General features: G+C 42.1%; 1 protein-coding gene across 6 annotated transcripts in view; it reads right to left on the bottom strand.

The window, feature by feature from the left end:
- ccdc88ab (coiled-coil domain containing 88Ab) overlaps positions 1-20852 on the bottom strand; it is a 48166-nt gene that overhangs the window by 16323 nt on the left and 10991 nt on the right. For all 6 annotated transcript variants that reach the window (XM_028422960.1, XM_028422965.1, XM_028422966.1 and 3 more), the window contains exons 4-16: positions 13836-13905; positions 8684-8742; positions 7900-7983; positions 7628-7768; positions 6937-7109; positions 4048-4129; positions 3434-3592; positions 3122-3268; positions 2906-3050; positions 2244-2422; positions 1323-1460; positions 266-449; positions 50-180 (exon numbers count right to left, since the gene is read on the bottom strand). In XM_028422960.1, coding sequence (XP_028278761.1) covers positions 50-180; positions 266-449; positions 1323-1460; positions 2244-2422; positions 2906-3050; positions 3122-3268; positions 3434-3592; positions 4048-4129; positions 6937-7109; positions 7628-7768; positions 7900-7983; positions 8684-8742; positions 13836-13905 — 1692 coding nt within the window. The remainder of the gene's footprint in view (positions 1-49; positions 181-265; positions 450-1322; positions 1461-2243; positions 2423-2905; positions 3051-3121; positions 3269-3433; positions 3593-4047; positions 4130-6936; positions 7110-7627; positions 7769-7899; positions 7984-8683; positions 8743-13835; positions 13906-20852) is intronic.

The raw sequence follows: 20852 nt of genomic DNA, 5'->3' as shown, positions 1-20852 counted from the left end.
ATACATTTACATAAATTATTTGACTGATAGGTGTGCAGGTAAAACAGACCTTTTCACAAGTGATCCCAAGACTGGCGACTTTCTTCTGCAGGCTCTCCTTGTCCCTCTCTAGCTTCTGCATCTGAATCTCCAACTCCTCTGCTCTCTCCCCTTTCTCCTTCATCACTTCAAGCTCCTTACCTGCATTAAAAAACACATGACACAAGATTTTATAACCAAAACGTCACTGCAATGAACCATATGAATCAAATAAAATGTCACTCACGTATCTGCTTTCTTTCAAACTCCATCTTGTTCAGTTTGGCAGTGGTCTCGCAGATGGACTCATGGAGAATCCGATTCTCTTTCTCTACGTCCTTGACCCGGGCCTCGGCACCGACCTGGCAGCGCTGTCGCAATGACGACACAGTTTGGCTCAGATGCTTGTTCTCCTGCTCCAGACCCTTTATCTGGAAAGCAGACATCAAACCTTTAATGATGGTGTCATGAGTTAAGTGATTTACTTGTGAATTCTGTGCGAACTGCATGGAGCAATGATGGAGATTTCCACTTAGTCTAATTAAAAACTTCTCCAGCAGACTCATAAAAATTCAAAAGACATCTGGGAAGAGAACTAATGAAAAAAAGCTCATCAGCAAAACTGCAGTTCATCAAGGACATCATGTCTTTAGGGGCGGCACTGCATTAGTTACATCTCATTATGTTTACAACAAATTGGATAGAGTTGCTCACTTGAATCTGTTACTGCAGTGCGCTGTGTTTTTTTTCCTCTGTAGCTCATCAAAGGCGGATTTGACAAATCAGTCGGTTAAACTAATCAAAGGTGTCAGATTTGGGTCTAACAGCTATAAAGTCCCTGCAGACAGACATAGAGCAGCTGCAACGGGGCCAGAGAGAGCCAGAAATCTGTGCGGTCAATAACACATTAGTGGTACTTCCTCTAAATACCACAGTGTTATTTGGAGCAAATCAATTGCACAAAGATTGTTCCCAAGAAAGCTCAGTAAAGACTTTAGCAAATTCCACAGCTTGGTCACGCTGTGAAAGTTAAAGATGTTTGTTGTGGGGAGAGCAGATTGTCCGAGCAGTGTTTGTCTGAATGAGTTGGAGGATGTGACCGCACAGTATCCAGATTAATAAATCCATGTTGTGATTGTTTTTCATAATTTTTTGTATATCATATTCAAATAATGTCCTCCTATCTCAAGCACAGAGAGTCACAAAGTGTGTTTAGAAGGATATTAAATCAGCATAAATTCTACTAATTACATATGAAGCGGTGTATACTGCATATGTACAAAAGAATAATCCTGTGTGTGTACCTGTCTCTCTGAGTTTTCTCTGAGTGTTTCCAGAGTCTTCTCCAGTAAAGCCTTTTCCTTCATCAGGTCAGTACTGAGTGACTCTGCGCTGCGGAGCGCCTCCCTGTCAGCTGTCAGTTCACCCTCCAGCTGCTCCAACTGGAAATAATGATAAAAGTTACATTTTAAAATGTTAAAAAAAACAGTAACAGTGACCTGTGTGACCAATGGCTCATAGAAGCGGATACAGTCATTAATCCATAATACAAACACAGAACACATCACCTTATTCTCAAGCTGCCATTCTCACAGACACAGACAGATACATGAGACTACTTCTGAGGTTCCAGTCTGCCAGCAGCTTCATTCACATTTTAATGTGTTTTGGCTGCTGACCTCAAGTCACTCAGAAAATACATTTCTCCCTCTTTGTTAGAGGCGAACACAATTTCATGGTCTTATTGGGAGGGCACATAGAGAGGCTTATGTTTCTGAAAATAGCTGAGAGACTTCTCTTAGCGAGGGGTGCTCAAGTGTCACAGACTGGAAAAGAAAAGGCAGTGCAGGGCTGCCTGGATTTACAGCTTTGCTTTCATCCTCCTATCCACCCCTCTCTATGCAGCCTTCCTCCATTCTGCCCTTTTATTTCTGTGTGTGTGTGTGAAAAGATCTACAGCCAAGTGTTAGGGTGATATATTGTGGAACAGGCCTGGTGCAATATGCTAATCTTGGTGGCAACCCTGATGAGGCACATAAAACCAGAAGAGTCTCAAAAGAGATGCAGCATAATAAATCTATTAAAAGCATGATTGTAAACAAAACATTTTTTGGGTTATTGTAGGAATGTAGGCAAGATATGTCTCTCATGCTGTACCGCTTGGTTAACAGTCAATTATTTGAAAAATTTGCATCAGACCCACAGAAAACACAATCATTGCTCACTTTTTTGTTCAATTTCTGGTTTTCCTGGTTGGCTTTGGACAGTTTTGCCATTGTATCCTGACTGGTTGTTCCTCTAAGCTCCTCCACTGTCTTCAGCAGGGTCTGGTTGTCCTTCTCCAGCTTCAGCAGGCGACTCGAGGTCAGCTCATTCACCTCCTCGCCCAGAGACTTCTGAGGGGCTGACAACAACATGTGGTCATGTATTTTAGCAAATAAAACTTAACATCACAACGCTGTGCTTCAACACTGAAAGACACCAATAACTATAGAAGTGCCAAATGTAATGAGATTACAAGAAGTTAACAAAATTAATATCAAGCCCACTGGACTAACTTCAGTGGTCATTAAGCTTTTACCAAACAAACCCGTGCACAAAATCTTTATCCAGATCCCTGGCTACTTAAACCTCTTAACAGCTCTTACACTCCAAACGCACAGCTTATCTTCCAGGAGCCACTAAATATTAATTACAGGTCTTAACTGAGTGGAAAGAAACCCCAGTGGAGGCTGGTTGCAGACAGACCGTGGGGATGACGCCAGGATCAAGAGCCAATGACCAAAGTGTGGTCTGCCGGCCATCTGAAGCCTTAAGCCCGATCAGGACAAAACATTTGAACCAGCTACCTGTTTTCTTTGCTACCATTTAGATGATTTTCTCTTACCTTCTGTCAGTTCTGGTGTCTTGGATAGTTGCTCTAGCTCCCAGCCAAGGTGCAGGGACTCATCCATGCTCTGTTTCTGGGCCATCTCCAGCACAAGGTTCTCCTCCAACAGCTCCTCCATACGCTTCCGGTCCAAGTCACGCTCCTGGAGATAGCAGAGGAATTGAACAGTGTACCAAGACGGATGCTGTAACAATATTGAAACCACCATCTTACCATCTCCAGGTCATGCATCTTGGATTTGAGCTGCAGGTTCTCCTTCTCCAGGAGATGTAGCTTGTCAGAGCGGGTCCTGCTTGTATCCAGCTGCTCCTCCAGCATGGTCTTGGTCTCCAGCAGAATTTGATTGTCCTCTTTCAGCTCCTACAGAAAACACAATGTATATTTTTTATGTTTCAAATATACTCATATGACTTCTGGTGCTGAATAAGTGTCTCTCTTATTGGTTCATGTTATTTGTGTGCATTCAAAACATGGCATATTTGAACTATTTATGATTAGGACCGAGCTGTTTGTGCAGTTGTGTACCTCGACTCTGGCCTTGTAAAACTCAATGTCGTGAAGTCTCTCCCTGTAACGACTCAGTTCGCTCTCCAGTTTGTCCACACGTATGGCTTTCTCTCTGAGCGCGTCCAGCTCATCGCGGTAGGCCCGAGCTGAACGAGCATCTGACAGCAGCTGATAGCTCTGTGGACATAGCACGCCATTATTTTAAACACGGTATCACACAACAATGTAAAATCATAAATCAGCTGGGTTTACTGAGACTGTGACACCTTGTGTGCCCAGCAGGTTATTTATGGATGACTAACAGTGGTAGGTGTTACATAAGAGGAGAACAATCTCTTCATACTATTATCACAAACACACATCTCCACAGAAACACACTGTCCTCCATGTCCTGAACTCATCCATCTTGTTTACAGCAGTTCACCTGATAGCCGCCCACACCAAATCAAAAGCCATGCCAGGCCGCTGCCAGACTAAAAATACCTCTAATAGCCCCTAATGAGCTAAGTCACTAGCTAGCTGATTAAAGCCTGGCAGCATTGCAGAAACAAAGTACTTGTGGAGGGGGGATGAAGTCATATGGATGTTTGTGTGTTGCTGTGTGCATGTAGGTGTGTGACAGGCAGCATTACCTCTTGCTGAAGTCTCTTGAGCTCCGCCTCCATGTTCTCCAGCTCCTGCCTGGTGTCCAAAAGCTGCTCACTCTTCTCTTCTCTGAAAAAGAAATAAAAGATGTCAAAGTAACTTTATTGCATAAAATGGCAAAACATGTAGGTTTTAAGTCTCTGCCATGAAGCCCTACAATAAAAAATGATGTGCCGGGTTTCTGAGTGTCTATCAGGAACTAACAGGGACATTCCTTTAGGGCTGTTTCCATTTCAAAGCTTTCAGCTAGGTCATCTAATGGTGACAACCTATTAATTGCAAAATGATATATTTTACAGGATTTGAATAGGGCTGCCACTAGACTCAATCAACTGCTTTAGGGTTTCATGTGCTGGATTCATTCATGGTCCTTACTGTGTGCATTGACACACAGCAGGGACATGTAGGAAAAAACGGATGATTTAAAGATATCAGTAAACCTACTAACCCAGTTTCTGGGTAAAAATAGCCGACTGTCGATGTGTATGAGCTCTTTCAGTCGGGACACAGTTAGTAAAGTGTTTTGTCCTGCATTTGGCTGCTGAACAACAATGCTGCAGGACATCACGCAGAAGAAAACAAACAACTGAAAAACAGACAGAACCCCACGACAGCTTCAGGGGTCAGTGCATGCAAATCTTCCCCTGAGGCTTGACCCCTTCATCTTCCTGTACCCTAAGGAAACAACTGCAACAGAGAAAATCCTCCACCTTCAACTGCACAGTCTTACTATTGAACATGCTTCATGTACAGGAATGAAGTAGGGCAGCTTGACATTTGTGGTCTGTGTAACTGTCTGTGTGTGTGTGTGTGTGCACATTCACTGGGCTCCAGCCACAGAGGGAAAAATGTGTCACACTACTTTGAAGGAAAACAACTGCATTTCTGAGATGCTGTTCCGTGTCTGCGCGTGTTTGCATGAAACTGCTCTACTGAACATCTGATGGCCTATTTGATTACAGCTCTCTGGAGTCTTGGAGTGCATCTCAATAAGGAAAGGCATCCTTGCTTCTTGTTTTCCCCTTTTTTTTCCTACTCCTTCCTCCCAAAGCTACAGCTATAAAGGAAGTCAGTATTCAGACAGAGATATTCCTTCATACATTTCTGTTTTCTTTTCACCCATCCTCCCCCTGAAAACCTCCACCCATCCAAAATCACAAACACCTGTCAACTCCAGTGTGGCAGATTAGCTCTGGGTTCATATTATGGGTGCAGCTGGCTCTGTTAATGGTTTTACATGGTTAGGATCTGTGCAAGGGCAGACATAAACACTTATATTTAAAAAGTCAAAACACAAAAGCAACTTTTATCCACTGTCCTGACAAAAAGAAAAAAAACGTTCAAATGTAGACTAAAAATAAACACTACTGACCTTTCTGCAATAATCACACCATGTCCCGAGTTTATGGCATTAAACTACAGGTGGTAGTGGAACATTTGGCAAGCTAAATGTGCACATAAAATTAACAACCCTGCCTTTCCTGTAGGTTACTGAAATGATGGACAATGATTTACTATTATTATAACTAACACTTTCTGTTTAACAATTTACCTGTTGCCAAGTACATTTGTTTTTTGTTTGTTATTGTGATATTTTACATTCCAAGACCTGATAAATGCAATTACACACTACACATAATTTTAAGAGTGTGTTGAAGGAAAACAAGTTAGTAAGTCTGAGCTTCTCAGCCAAGCCAGCTGCAGTAGCTCCAACAGAAACATTAGCAAACAGACCGCTGTGGGAACAGTGAACCATACCCCCCGGCTCTGACCTGGTCTCCTTCAGACACACACACACCACACAGTGAACACACACATCCACATTAGTATTCAGACACACAGTTTGTGCATGTGCCCTAACCAACAAACACACTCTTCCTCTGCCTTAGAGAACAATCATGTGACCAGACTACATCAGCACGGCTTTTTTGTTCCTTGTCCTGCTCATCACATGACAATACTGTTCTATCACAGACACCAAAGCAACAAGTAAACAAAACCACAGCAACATGTGACCAAGCACAGGGTGGCCTGCACTCCATTTAGAGTTACAGCCAAATGTTAAAAAGAAGAAAAGAAAAAACATAATTTAGACCTACAGTTGGCCCTTGAACAAAACATTGTCTTGACAAAAGACACAAAACAACATTGTTTGCTAAATACAGGGTGGCTGAATGATGGAGCAATGTACAGGACAAAATACTACCCAAGCTTTATAAACAGAAAATACACAAAAATACTTCTACCCTTTGGGAACAGGTTTAGCTTCTAGCCTTTTGTCTTGAAGTAAGAACAGCACAATTTTTGACAACACAGACCACCAATAAATACCAATTCATGGTTTTTTATATACTAGATTGATCATCAGAACATTAGAACAAACTATTCCTGTCTTAGCATTCAATACAACAAGACAACACAAGAGCCGGTCTATGCACCATGTTTGTGCCACATTGAAACACTTCTCCAAATGTCAGAAGGGCCTCCTCCTTTCCTGACTGATATGCACTGGCCATTAGCCCTTTGTCTGACAAGAGATTATAGCACTTTAAAGAGGAAGCTCCATTATTCATAGTCGACTTTAAAAAGCCTCTTTAAGGTTTGTGAGAGCCAGTTTAGTCTTGTGTGTGTTTGTGTAGATCAGCGTGACACATGCAACAATAACGTCTCATGTGAATAATAAAGGAGAGAGGAAATGGACTGCGGACTCTTCCTCAGCACTGTTGTTCTTTCATGATGTTTATCTCACATAGTGTTATCAGATAATCCTTAATTAATACAATACTTGACCACTGAAGGAACAGCAAGGAACAGATGTATGTTCATATGAATATGTGAATCTCTTCTTTTGTAGCTGATAAGGTTGGGACACTCACAGTTCTTGGCGAAGACGTCTGATCCTGGCCTTGGCATCAGCCAACTCCACAGAGAGGTGCTGTCTGCTTTCAGTCCTTCTCATACTGGGAGAGTCACCAGGAGACTGGGTCGGACAGGGAGCCAAGGGAGACAGCTGCATGCAGTCCCTCTCCTGGGTAAGCTCCACTATAGTCTGAAAAGAGGAGGGCAGGTGAGGTGCAGGATAAATGAAAGCCAGCAAAAGACTTAAATTAAATCAGGCTGTGGTTTAACAATGTGACTAAAAACCAAAAGGATAGTAGATCAATACCACCCCTAAACTAGGGTCCCGCACACAGCCTATTTTGATGTAGGACCCTTGACAGGAAATGGGATTTTAATTGAGACCGGCTGGACTACACAGTGATAATCTGGAGGCTATTAGAACCCCTGACACACACACTCTCTCATCTATCTATCAGTCAAGGGGATCTACACCCCATGAGTTGGAAAAGTCAATTAATGACGCATATAGTCTAAGTAAAAACACACACACACACCCTGCATCAGTGAGACAGTTAACAGCTCCAACCCTTCCTTCCTGAGGTTTCTATTTGTGGCAAAAAAAGAAAAGTTTCCACATAACCCAGCAAGAAACAGCCAGCAATTTTCATTAGCAAACACAAATGCACCACATTAAAATACTAACACACACTATATAAACAGTAATACCTCCAGTTGTGTGTCCCTTTCATCCACCACACGTTTGAGATGGAAGGCCAGGTTTCTGCAGAGGCTGTCCAAGTCATCAGGAGGCATTTCCCCACCTTCCAACCACTGCAGGTCCACTACATTCTCCTGGTTGTGAGTCACCTAAAATAAACAGCATTATATCATCCATAAAGTCACATCTCATGTCCATAAGTTACAGCACACATCATGTAATGGAGGCAGGAAACACTGAGCCAAGTTTATCAGTTTAGTTTACTGTGGAGGAGAAATACCTCTTGGATGTGCGCTGCTATGGCAGCTTTGGAGTCAAAGTCCAGAGTCTGGATACGTTCAATGTACTCTTCCTTCTTCTCGCACTGTAAACAGAGGGAGGAAGAGGCAAGGGTAAAGGTAAATCTAATACTCTCCAAAAGAGAGAGTGGTGAAAATGTGTTAAAACTGTAGGTGAACATGGGGTCAAGTGGAGGTTAGTAGATCGACACTGTGAACATAAAGCAGATCTGATATGAAACGTTTACAGAACTTTTTGCATTGAGGAATGCAGTCTTCAAAAGCGCAAGACTCAATCTTCTGGATCAGAACAAGATAAATTTCCTCAAGTGCTGGCAGACCATGAGATACACACTGAAGTTTCACTGACTTCTCAGTGTGGCTGTAGTTAAAGAAGCTTTGATGTGGGAACATTACTAAAAGAAGCCAGAGTTAATGAATGCAACTGGGGAGCTGTTTAAGTAAAACAAAAGAGTCGGTGAGTTGTCTCTGAAATGCAGAAGTAGGGGCTGAATGGGGGGCTTTGTAACAAGACAGGAAATGGTGTGTGATGACATTCATTATGCAGAGTTAGCTGTATGATCGAGCTAATTCATCCAACAAAGAGAACAAACAGCTGCTATTAAAGAAGGCGGAAACAGGGACTTGTGTTATACAACTAATGCTGTGGCACGGAAATGGAATTGCTGTTAATTTTTTTTTTTTATAAAATACATTCATCATGAAATATGATTCATAGTATTGATAACTGTGACATATGTAAAACGTCTAGGTGTGAACTCTTACTTGGACCGCACAGCCTAGCAGCAGCAGCAACAGTTTTTTCATCTCATCCAGGCCTTGCTCTGAAGAAAAAAGACACAAAGAAAACAGAGACTTAATACAACAAAGTACTTAAAACATGTCTGCATAAAGAACAAAGACAAACAGCAGATGGTCTTTTAACCATCTAAATGTGTCTCAGTCAGCCTTAACATTTATACATGAAAGGCTGGTGTATAGGTTTTGTAGTAAACGTTGTATTACATGTTAGAAGCTGGTGAAATAAAGAGTTGACTCATTTGCGATGAAGCCTTGCTTTGTCATTTTTTCATTTAGAATTAAAGAATGATGCAGGTTATGGTGGTGTATCCTGTCCAGATGGGATGTGTTTCCTGCTCAAATCTGTAAAGAATCAGTATGTCATGGTAAAGGGAAGAATACATCCTCTATTCTTCCCACATTTACTTCCAATTAGCTAAATTCTTAGGTTGTTACAATTTCCCCTTATAAAACTGCCTTCCTCTAGTTACAGTGCCACAATGTTTTCCATGGTGTACGTAAGCTGGCAGAATGAACTTCCAGTATGCTCCCACATGTCAGGACATATTGTCAGAAACGGCTGAAGCCCACAAACAGCTGCTTGCCTGCTCAACAGGCCTGAGCTCATCTGTGGGATTTGGGGCTGAATAACGCTAAACCAGGTGGTGAATGTGTGTCACAGTACACAGACTGAATGGTATAGCAAGTTGCGTGAATCTTTGTCTGTCTGTGTTGGGAGTGTGTGTTTTTCTTTTGCAGCAGTGTGTGTGTGTGTGTTTGTGTGATAAGCCAGCTCATCATGTGGCCCAGGGGGTAACAAGCGTTAACACTGTCCGGCTCTAATGATAATAAATCCAGATTAGCAACAGCATAATTTCTGCGTAGGGTGGCCTGTTTGTCTCAGTTTAATGGGCCAGTCGTCACAGCAGGAGCAGCTAAATGGCAGACACAAAGAACAACACTTCTGATTCATGACTGTATTCTTTTTGGGGTTTTCCAAATGATCATAAATGAGAAACAATTCGGATGATTAAAAGCACTTCCTTGCAAATTATAGAACAACACTGCTGGACAAAAGCAGTATGACAGTATGAGTAAAGCAACAATTTAGATTCCAACAGACTCACTGGCTTCCTTAAAATACCAAAACAGAATCAGTTGACAGAGGCCATTCATCTATTTTACAGAATCCTCCACTAAATTAAATCAATTTCCTTCCTCACATTCCTCTTGAATCAATAAGAGCACACAAGTCAATGTGGTATTGACCAGCTGAGACGTCCATGTGGTTATAATGTGACAGGTTGAATTAGCATTTTTAAAGTGGAAATCCAATATTAAACCCATGGCAAGCCCATACCAGGTGTTCACAGCTGTAAAAGAAAATATTAACTGGGATCATTTTGATCATGTTGAACATTGATCGTTTCACACACAGTACAGAAAATCAAAGTATATGTGTTATAGCAGCCAAGGAACCAACAATAAAAATTGTTACAGACCTGATGCACCTCTCACCATGGCAACAGTAGCCACCTCTCCCAGGGAGGAACAAATCTAATTGAGCATCTGCAGGATGTGCCAAAACAAATCTGAGGCCCCATCCTGTACCGCCAATACCCAAAGGATCTGTTTAAGCATCCTGGTACCAGACACTGTAGTACACACCCAGTGGTCCTGTCTCTATGACCTAATGGATCAAACGTGTTTTACTAGCAGAGACCTGCAAAGAATATTAGGCAGGTGGTAAAATTATATTAAGGCTGATCAATGTATTTATTTTTCAAGTCAACCAAGGTCTTCAGGTTTATGAAGGTGTGCTTTTCTTGTGAGTTGACAGTCACAATTCATCATTCACAACACGACTTCATGAAATAAAAAGAAATATTAAGAAAAGAGAAGTTTAAGCAAATTTGGGTCTAGAAGGGTGACACCAGATAAAACTTTAATTCCATAGCTGCAGAGCTTAACAATACTGTGTCTGAGCCATAGGAACCTATTCTAGTCAGGAAAGGGATTTAGCTCAGCAAATCTACTAGAGCAATGTAGGAAAGATAAGGGACCTCATAGGATAAATAATTTATATGGCAAGAGAGGGAGAACAAGAGGGAGAGACGGTGAGAGGGAGAGATGAAAGCAGAAGAGACAATAGAGGGAGAGCACCAACGGAGCACAAGCAACACAAACACTGGGGAAGAATGCAGAAATAGAGCAACTAGGGAGAGAGAGGGTGCAGGAGGACAGCAAAGAGGCAGGGATGAAAATAGAAAAAGGAAATTTCCCTCCAGCAGCAGCAAGGAGGCTTCAAGGAGGTGCGACCCATCTCTGTACCAGCCTCATCGTCCTCTTCCTCCTTTCTTATACACCCACTTCATCCATCCATTTATTCTCTGCAACACACATCCACCCATCCTTCCTTCCTTCCTTCCTTTAACATTGTTGCTCCTCATCTAAGCTTCCTTTTCACCTCCTTTCCTCCCTTCCCGTTTTATCCTCCTGTCAGGAAACAAGAGGTCAGAGGGACAGTGACTAACCCTTCTTCCTGCACTGCCATTGTTAATGTGTGTGTGTGTGAGGATATGAGTAAATAGGAAGAAAAAAGAAATGTGTGCATGTGCAACTACTACTCCCCTCTCCTGCCATGACAAATAGATCTGCTCATGGCCTGACGAATCGCACATCAATTAAAAAACTGGTGCACACAAGCTGATGTTACGTTGACAGCATGCCAGAGTGCATTCAACCCTCGAACTGCAAACCAGAGGACAGAGCTGTTTGAAGCATGGCTTCGGATTATTTCAGGGCATTTGTACTTTATGTGACAAGATAGAGCGTCATCAAAAACAGCCCAGAGCTGAGGTCGCTGTCACAGGCAGCACAGGCTGAGGTGAAAGTTACCATGAAATATTATTGGTCACACTTCTAGATTTCTCTAGCTTGATTTATTGTTTATTTTTGCAACATTTTTCTTATATATTACTGCTGCTGCCAAAAATTACACGTTTCATTTTTACTGAGCTAATGCTAATGCTGCTAATAACCTAATGCGTTTTTGATCTGAAATAATAATATAAATCTTATTGTACTGTATGTATTCTGCTCTTACCACAATAAAAGAAAATCTCCTTTCTCTTTTCTTTTCTGAACACTTTTCTGAAGGCTTCACACAAACACCACTTTTTGAGTTTACATCTTCTGTCAGCTGTCAGTTGCCAACAGTTGCCCTTCCTGTTGTTGCTGCTATCAAAGGGATTTCTGCCCATTGAGATGTACTTCTCCTAAACCATGTTTAGCCTTGGGTCAGCCATATGTTTGGCATATTTATTAATAGAATATGGAGTGTAAATCTCCAACAGTAGGAAGTATATAGAGAGAGGATTATGTTTGTGGCTCATTACTATAGTGTGTATGGCCTAATAAAAACCCTTGAAATGGCTTAAGTAGCTTTAGATACATCAAGAATCTCCACACATTGTGGAGCACATTTTTAGAAGCTCAAACCAGATCACTACTGATAATTCACAGGCTATGAGACAGACTAAACAAAAGAGGCGCTCTGTATGTGTGTGTTCTGACATGTGCATACAACCGTACAGGCTAAACACTACTTGCATGCACAAGGGAGTGTGTCTGTGCATCTAACTGCGTGTTTATGCAGGCGGACTGGGGTAAGTCAGAGCCCGGGGATTGTGGGGGTACTACAGTGCATAACCACTGTTCACTGTCGTGAAGACACCCTTCCCCCATCCAAGCAACTAACACACGTGCATGCACTCACACACATGCAGCGTCGCCCCTGCCCCCTAATGGGAGCATAATAAAAGCCACATGGCCAATGACTTTCAGCTGGCGGCTGCTGAACCAGAGAGGCAGACTCCACAGCCACCACTGGCCTGACTGACTGGCTTGCTGACTGATTATCTGACAAGCTACAGGGTAAAGGGCAGAAGAGACTTTGAGGAATGCATTCTAATGCTTTTTGCCTGCTTTGGTCCACTTCCCTGGAGCTTCCCTGCAGTCTTGTCTGACTTTGGTATTCACTTAATATTCACTTGAAACACTGCAGATCTAGACAATTGTCTTTGTTCATAATAGATCTTCAGAAATGTGCTTCTGTGAAACTGGCTGTGACATATTCGGACAGTAGACGTTATTTTGGGAGTTCTGTTTTAGTAGAGTCCCTCTTGGTTTCACATTGACTAGACTTGAGTTATTATGGGAAGCGGCACAGAAAGGGATGGTGCAGATGATGAGTGTGTACTCCCTGAAGCCTCTTATTGTGCATTTATTTACCTTTTCGTGCTGGTGGGGGTTGTGGAATATTACAAGAGGTGACTATGACCAATAAAAAGTGATGAAAACTGAAAAATAAACAGCAGTGGCTGTGGTGAAAGTATGACAAAGGTGGTAGAGGGAGGACAGGGAATTTAATATGTTTAAGAAGGTAGAGGTATCTTTCAGTGCAGTCTGTGAGCTGAATTAACTGTAAGAGCTGGTGATTATAGTTGCAGAGATGTACACAGAAGCTATGAACACCTTAGTGTGACCACGAAAAGCATTAACCTTGTACTGGTTTTGACAAAGGTTTTATCTGAGGTACTGGTAAGAAGCCTTTTTGCACCACTTGTAACCTGCTACTAGTGACATTCTCCTCAGCAGCTCCATCAAGGCCCCCTTGGAATATCAAGTAGCACTTAGGGCTGCATAGGTCAAGCTGCTCAAAAACATTTTTTCAAACTTGACTCTGCATCACTGTTGCTTTTACGCCACTGAGACATATCAGATATCACATCCAAGACTTTCAAGGTCAAAGCTTTGCTGCAAATCGGTTTAATGAGTTTAACACTTTGGGAAATAGAAACACTACACTTTTAGCCCCCCCGACATCTCTGTGGTCTTAACACCAACAATCACCTCAACAATAAAAATATTTCTGTTATGTTGTCCGCACTGGTTAATTAAAGCAGGTCTACTGCTGCATTCTGATAAAAGTGCCAAAAGCTCTGCAGAATTGCATGTGTTCTTTTTGCGGCTGTCAGCACACTCGCCGCCCACGTCACTTAGCTTGAGGGGCCTTGAAGCACAACAGGAAATCTTCCACAGTAGTGAATGAGTGGTTTAGTACACCGACACTTACCAGAGAGCGGGTTTCGGCCAAGGAGCAGCACATTTGGTAAAGGCATCATCACCAGCTGCTGCAGAGTCTCCTGTTTAACAGAGAAAAATTTCATGAGAGTGGTCGGGAATATAACAGACATCAGATTGTGTCAGTAGTCCTGTAAGCATTACAGTATGTATCCAAATATAATCCTTTGGGCTCTTTGAAAGTGAGGAGATATCTATCAGACTGTAATATCTTCAATTTAATAGGTGGCAGGTCTGAGGCATAACTATGGGCTGGGGTGTTAACATCAAAAGTAAGTTGCATACAGTAGACAGCCAAGGTGATGGTCTTACACATTGGTGGGAATTGTGTGTATGAGAGAGAGACAGAGAGAGAGACGATGCTAGTGACAGCAGCATTTATGTGGGTTAAATTGCTGGTGTGGATTATGCTGCAGGGCCCCCTCTGTTCACATGTCAATCATGGAAACCAAAATGAAACCATGAACTGCAATTTACTAGCATCATGTAGGCACATGCACCAATACTACCACACTGACACTAAACATGTGGAGATTGGCAGGGTATGACTATGTGGAGATGTTCTGGTTTTAGTTCATTCATTTATGTCAAATTATGGGTAAACAAGCTGGCAACAACAACAGATCTTTAAATGATTACAGTGCTTAGTCTCTGCCTGTGTGTCACAACTGATGACAAATGGAGCCACTTGGTGGGTTGTTGCATTATAAATTGTACCATATGAGTCAACTGCCTGCCAAAATATTTTTACAGTTGTAACCTTTAGCACAGTATAAACCAACTCCAAACCGCATTTGTGTTGAAAAGGAAGGCTGGTTTCTTTAAGCAGAAAGGACATGAAGGTCAGGAAATTTGAATATTTTATGTCTGCCTGATGGCAGAGAGCAGCTTGAACTCATTTGACCCGACGGTTCAACTCTTCTATGCAGGTTACTGCTGAAGTCATGACAAAGAGGCTTATATAAGCAGGGGTTTGGACAAAGTTCCCTCCTGCTGTAACCATCTGCCCTATACATATTGCATTACCTCACTGTGGAGGTGATGGGGGTTGATGGTAGGTAATCTGACATCAGTCATTGGTTTTGACTGGTTAAAAAGTTTAATCTAAATTTGTGGCACAAAGAACATGTACGGTTCATCAAGGAATGTTTATCCATCAAGTTTTAAACCCAACTTCACATATTTGTCTTATCAGAATCTTGCAGCCGAGGCCACTGAGTCTGTGGTGAACCTTTGCTGGATTTTTGATTTAATGCAGAAACAGAAAACCAGCGGTGTACAGAGGAAGATGTGGTGCAATAGGATGGCAGATTTCCTGTGCATTACTCACATCTGGTTTGAAAAAGATAAGTGCACCGTCCAACAGACGGACAAGATGTCACACTCTTTTATTATATGTATTATATTATATGTTGTATACACACACAATGCCACAATCAACTGAACATGTTATAATAACCACTAATATATTTGGACACACACAAATACAATAGTTTAGCCAATAGATCTGCACTTCATCCATCATTTACACACACAGACAGCCTTCTATGACCTGAGGTGAAGGTCAGAGTATGGACAGTCATGGTTATTAGGTTAAGAGCATGGTTGCCATGGTTTCCCCTTGGTGGTGATAAGACCACTGACCCCACTTGGCCTATCTGTCTATCTTTCAGTCAACACTAGGGTATGAAGCATAGAGGGAGAGTGTAGAGACATAAAAAACATAGTGAAAAATCTGCTGACAGCAACAAAATACTATTGATAGAGAGAAATAATGATGACTAATGAGGGAGTTCTGGACTAAGATGATCAAACAGATTGACTCAAGAAGTGTCACTAAGAATAAGCAGCGTCGCTTAAACAGCCCCAGTTGGTGTCTTACAGAGAAGCATTTGGCGTGCATGATGGCTAATTCACCATGCAGGTCTCATGACAGCAGCTTTAGGCAAAACCAGACTTTGAATAGTGAAGAGGAGGAGACCAAAAAAAGATGTAAGATTAGGTTTCCTGGCCTCTTCAGAGAGAAAAAGAAACATCAGTTCAATTACTTTATTATTTCATCCAATACATAATGATCAGTCATGGGAAAAGTCATATAGTGTTGTAGATAGTTATCCAGAGACTTGTTAACAACATACAATACCTTTTAAAGACAAATGGCTGTGGAGAAATAATGGATCACTGTTTTGACACTCACAACTCTCCTCGCCCTACAACCACCTGTCCCACTCCTGACTGCTGGTCCCTGTCAATTCACACTCACGCCTGTCACCTTCAATGGCTGCATGTGTTTGCTGTGCAAGCATGACATGTTAAGCTGCACTTTCTGACAGACTACTTTCATACCATCCAAAAAAACAACTCAGTGTTATACACAGAGTGTCTTTCAGAGAACTCCTAACAAAGGAAAACAGGGTTTAGTTTAAGGACATAACACACAGGTTTGTTCTTCCAACCCAAAATGGTTGGGTTCACCTGGTTTTCCCTATAGGTCAGGTTCTACCAACTTTTCTGTGCCATGTTGATAACATTGATAATGCACCTTCAATATGCTGCTTGTCATGTGGACTGCATTTTCAGGGATGTGGGTAATAACATGCTTTGAGGATTAGCTGGAGGCTAATAACAAAGCTAAACTACAGTAGCCTAATACGCCTCTTGGATTAGCTGGCAAAGGCTTAGCTCTCATACATAAATCATGATGGACACTGCAGGAGCGAGAAAAGCATCCACACCGAGCATGTCATGGCGATGTGTTACGAACACTGTGAGGCATGCATGTGAACACACGTGCACGCACGCACTTTTCAAATGAAAAGCTTTCACTGCTTTAATGTAGCTGTGACAGCAGAAAAGTCCTTGGCTGAGTCAAATTGACAGTTTCCAATATTTCATACATCTAATCATTTTCATGTCACACACAGAGAATGTGAAGTAGCCAGTCATTTAAACTTTCAAAGGAGCCAATTTTCAGACAGAAATGGGCGACTGGGAGATGAGAGAGAAAATGGATAAATATAGGGAGAAATGGCAGAAAATGAGAGAGATGCAGCTTTGATTTTATCACTCCTCACTCCAGGCACACAGGGCTGAACTGCTTCTTCTTCTCTTCTCAGCTTTCCTCTTCCCTCACCATCCCCCTATCCTGATACTATATGGCTTTATTATTGATTCCAGCTGGATTCACACTTCCTCAATGCCGGCTCCTCTTCCATCCCACAGAGACATTTAGACAGACTGATAGAATGAAGTGCTTGTCCACAACTAAATTTACTCACCGAATATGTTTTGTCTGCAAAACAATCTTCAAAGTTACTCTGCAGGTCTGTTAAGAGCAGCTCCCCGTCAAAAAATATACCTCAAGTCACCCGAAACAACACATTTAAGAAGGAATTACAGGCAAGCATATCGCACCTAAATAACTCTGAGCTCTGCATCTCCTCTATTGTCTAAGCTAGACGTGGGTGAATGGATGTCTGCTGACAATAGAAATAAAAATCTGCTGATGCTCATACACACACACAAATCTAATACACTGCAAAGGTTGCAGCACAATAACTGTTACAGCTGGTAAGTGTGTATGTGGACATGGTTGTGCTAAAGTAGTGTAAGCAGAAAGGTTATAAGGCTGCTGTGTTTCCGTCTTACAGGAGCTCTGTCTATTAAACTGGCCCTCTGCAACACATGCACCTCCCTTTCCCACCTCTCCACTCAAGTTCCGCTACCACCCCAGCTTTAACAGGAGGCTAATTGTGCTGCAACTGCGTATGTGTTGACGAGCGTGATGAGATGTGCGTGTGTCCATACACACATGCTGCCTGAACCCTGAAAGCCTTATTCACACCCATTCTGCAGACATGGTGTGTTGCCATAGAAACGAGGAGATGGGTTTATCCTCCCTGATGAACGTGGTACAGTAAAGTGTTCGAGAGCGCACACACACACACACACACACACGCGTTCTCCTACCCTCTGCGGACTTCCCTCCTGCTGAAAAACTGCAGAGCTTATGAACTTGAAAAGGTTATTACCACCAACGATGGGAAGGAGCATGCTTCCTCTTTTCCTCACATCACAAGCACACACACACAGAAAGCACTTAACAGCAGATCACACTACATCCCCCTGTAGTTAATCAATGCAAAGAAAGCTTTTCCTGCTGTGCAGTGCTCTAATAGGCCCGTAGGACCACAAAAAGGGGTTTGCGCACTGCAGTTCAAGAAACAAACACTCCGGTAGAAACTAACAGTGATCCCACAGAGAGACTGTGTGAGATGCCAGCTGGCTATATGCAGCAAAATTATGATTCAATCCACAAATGGTAACGCAAAGGTTTATAAAGCAGAATGTTTTCTATCTTTATGTAAAATATTAATGAAAATTTAACAAATAAACAACAACACTGTCTAGTTAATTATCAACAGTTGTTCTTGGTAATAAAAACAGCAGTGAAAAGAACAGCAGTCTGGGTCTGCTGCCGGCCAGATGGACAGATCATCTCTTACATGAGGAGGAGGAGGGAACGTGTCGTTAGTACGGTGTTCCTTTGTTTCTTTCTCTGTTATCTGTCATCTAGAGTGCTTTTTACAATAGAGCCCTGAGGCAGAACGAGTGGACGGGTTGATCCTGCTGCTCATTCTCAAAGGTGGAGGCAGGTGGGCTGGAAACAGCCCGACCCCCTCCACCACCCTCCACCCTATCACCTCAGGGTTGAGCTTCAAACTGGCTGAAAAGTTCACAGGATCATACACACCATTTAGGTCAATGCCCTTATTGCACCTCTGTTTTTATTGATCCAAATGACAAATGACAAATGGAGTTGCAATAATGTTTTTGTAATGATGCTCTGTCTTTCCACAGAGCACAGACTCCAGCAGACATAATCCACAGGCTCTGATGGAAAAGAGGAACAAAGTTTCTAACTTCCCCTTTACCTAAACCAGCTCCTCGCATATGGGAACCTACTCTATATCATAACTGATACAAATTTCCCTTCACATGTACTATGTCCTCACTGGGCTGTCATACAGCCACACAAATAACTACAACAACATGTTTATGAGATGTTATTTTAGTGAGGTAAAGTTCACATCCCACTCAATGCCTGGTGTTAAAAAAGTTAAAAAAGATTCACTCTATAAGTTGTCAGTTTCAAATGTAACTCAAACCTAAACCCAGAAACAGTTTTAGAAAGATGATAAAAAAGGAAATTAGGCTTCCTCTAAAGTGAATTAGAGTCCCTGAAGTGACGTCCAACTGCTAACTACCTGTGCGATTGTTGAAATTCTATCCAGTAAGCCAACAGCGTCAGGACATTCAGACAAGTATGAGTCTGCATGAGCACACACATTTGGCCGGCAGCTACCAGCACATGCTCTAATAAACTAATCTGCTCATGAAGGATGCTGAAAAGAAAGGGGGAATTCCAGACTTATAAAAATGGATATTTCTGTATAATTTGACTGATCTGCAGAAGCCAATAAAAAAATAACCACCACCTTCAGGCAAAACCTGTAATAACAAGGGTGGATCTTTCCATTTCTGATGAAGTCAATAAAAAAAAACAACCTACATTAGCTATAATCACAGCAGACAGGGATCATGTGTGTACATGACTGATAGTCAGGGTTTGTCTGTATCAGAGTGTCTTGTCCTGTTGTATGAAAATATTCTCTGGCTGGTCTCTCGCCTTAGGATGATAACCAATAAAACACATAGGAGGGCCGGATGATCTGAACCATACCGAAGACCAGTTGGGGCCAGGCACCCTCTGCATGAATGGTGGCCTCTGTTACACTTTTAACAGTCAAAACAGAGCTCCAGCCTTTACGCCACACCCCAAACCAAAGCAGTGGCAACGAGAGGACAGAAGTGCTCTTATTTCCTCAAGTAATGCCTTAAGGATAGAAGCAGAGAATAAATGTCAGACTATATAAAAACAGCAAACATTTAATCACATCCACTGGTGCTCACAACAATTTGCAAAAACTACTACAAAGCATATTTTCCTAACCCGTCCCCTGTCTTTGAATGATTAGCTGTGACACTGAATGACACCAGATGCTCTCCGAGCCTGATTTTCATAAACCAGGATAAAGGGATTCACTTAGCAAGCTTTAAGAAAAGCCAGTAAAGGCACAAAGAATTTAGTTCAGCTGGCCAAGGCTCCGTCATACAGCCCGCTTTAGAATGCCAAACCAAGACCACTAAATTAAAAAGAGGCCCTGCATATATTTGGACTGACCACCAGAGCAATGGAACCACCAGTGAAATCTGCTGTGTACAAAGTTAATATCCCACTCAGCTGCAATGCAGTAATATGCCAGCATTCAAATTCCCCCTCGCATGCTGTTATGTCGGTGCAACATTTAAAATGCATGCCGCGTTCAATCGGACAGGCACACACATGCTTACAGCAGTTCAGCCTTGATCCGTTTACCAGATTCTGAAATCAAAGTCTGAAGCCTGTCTAGACACTGACCTCCTCCTACACCATCTACTTTACCAGAACAGTAAGAGAAACACACACAATACAGCAAGGCAGACACACCAAGCTCAGCTCAAGAGAGCTCATCCTATGAAATGGAAACCATTATTATTGAATGTCTTGTTTAACTTGACATTTTTCACAACTTCCACAACATTTGCTTCCAGGATTACACCTTCTCGAGAAGAAAAGGGGTAAGGGAAGGGGAAGGAGAGGGACCGGGAGAGTTTCTCGCTGTCTGCCTTTAATGGTTTATTAAGGTTAATGAATTAGTTTTCTCTTGACACCACAATTATCTTTTGGCAAGTCAGCAAGGGCTCAAACTTAATAAAGCCCTCTCCTTTTTTCCCTCTAGACACAGAATATAAAGCTTTAACACATCTGTGGAGCACACAGAAGCCTTGAGTTCTGTTTTTTTTTTATATTGGGCTTTTCTTCTTATGCTCTAATTAACACTAAACGCTTGCTTTTTTGTCTTTTTTCTCCTAATCTGGATTCTGCATCAAACACCACTGCAAATAA

The sequence above is a fragment of the Parambassis ranga genome, chromosome 15, assembly GCF_900634625.1.
Source record: "Parambassis ranga chromosome 15, fParRan2.1, whole genome shotgun sequence".
In the NCBI taxonomy this organism is placed as follows: domain Eukaryota; kingdom Metazoa; phylum Chordata; class Actinopteri; family Ambassidae; genus Parambassis; species Parambassis ranga.
This window is presented reverse-complemented; position numbering and strand designations above follow the sequence as displayed.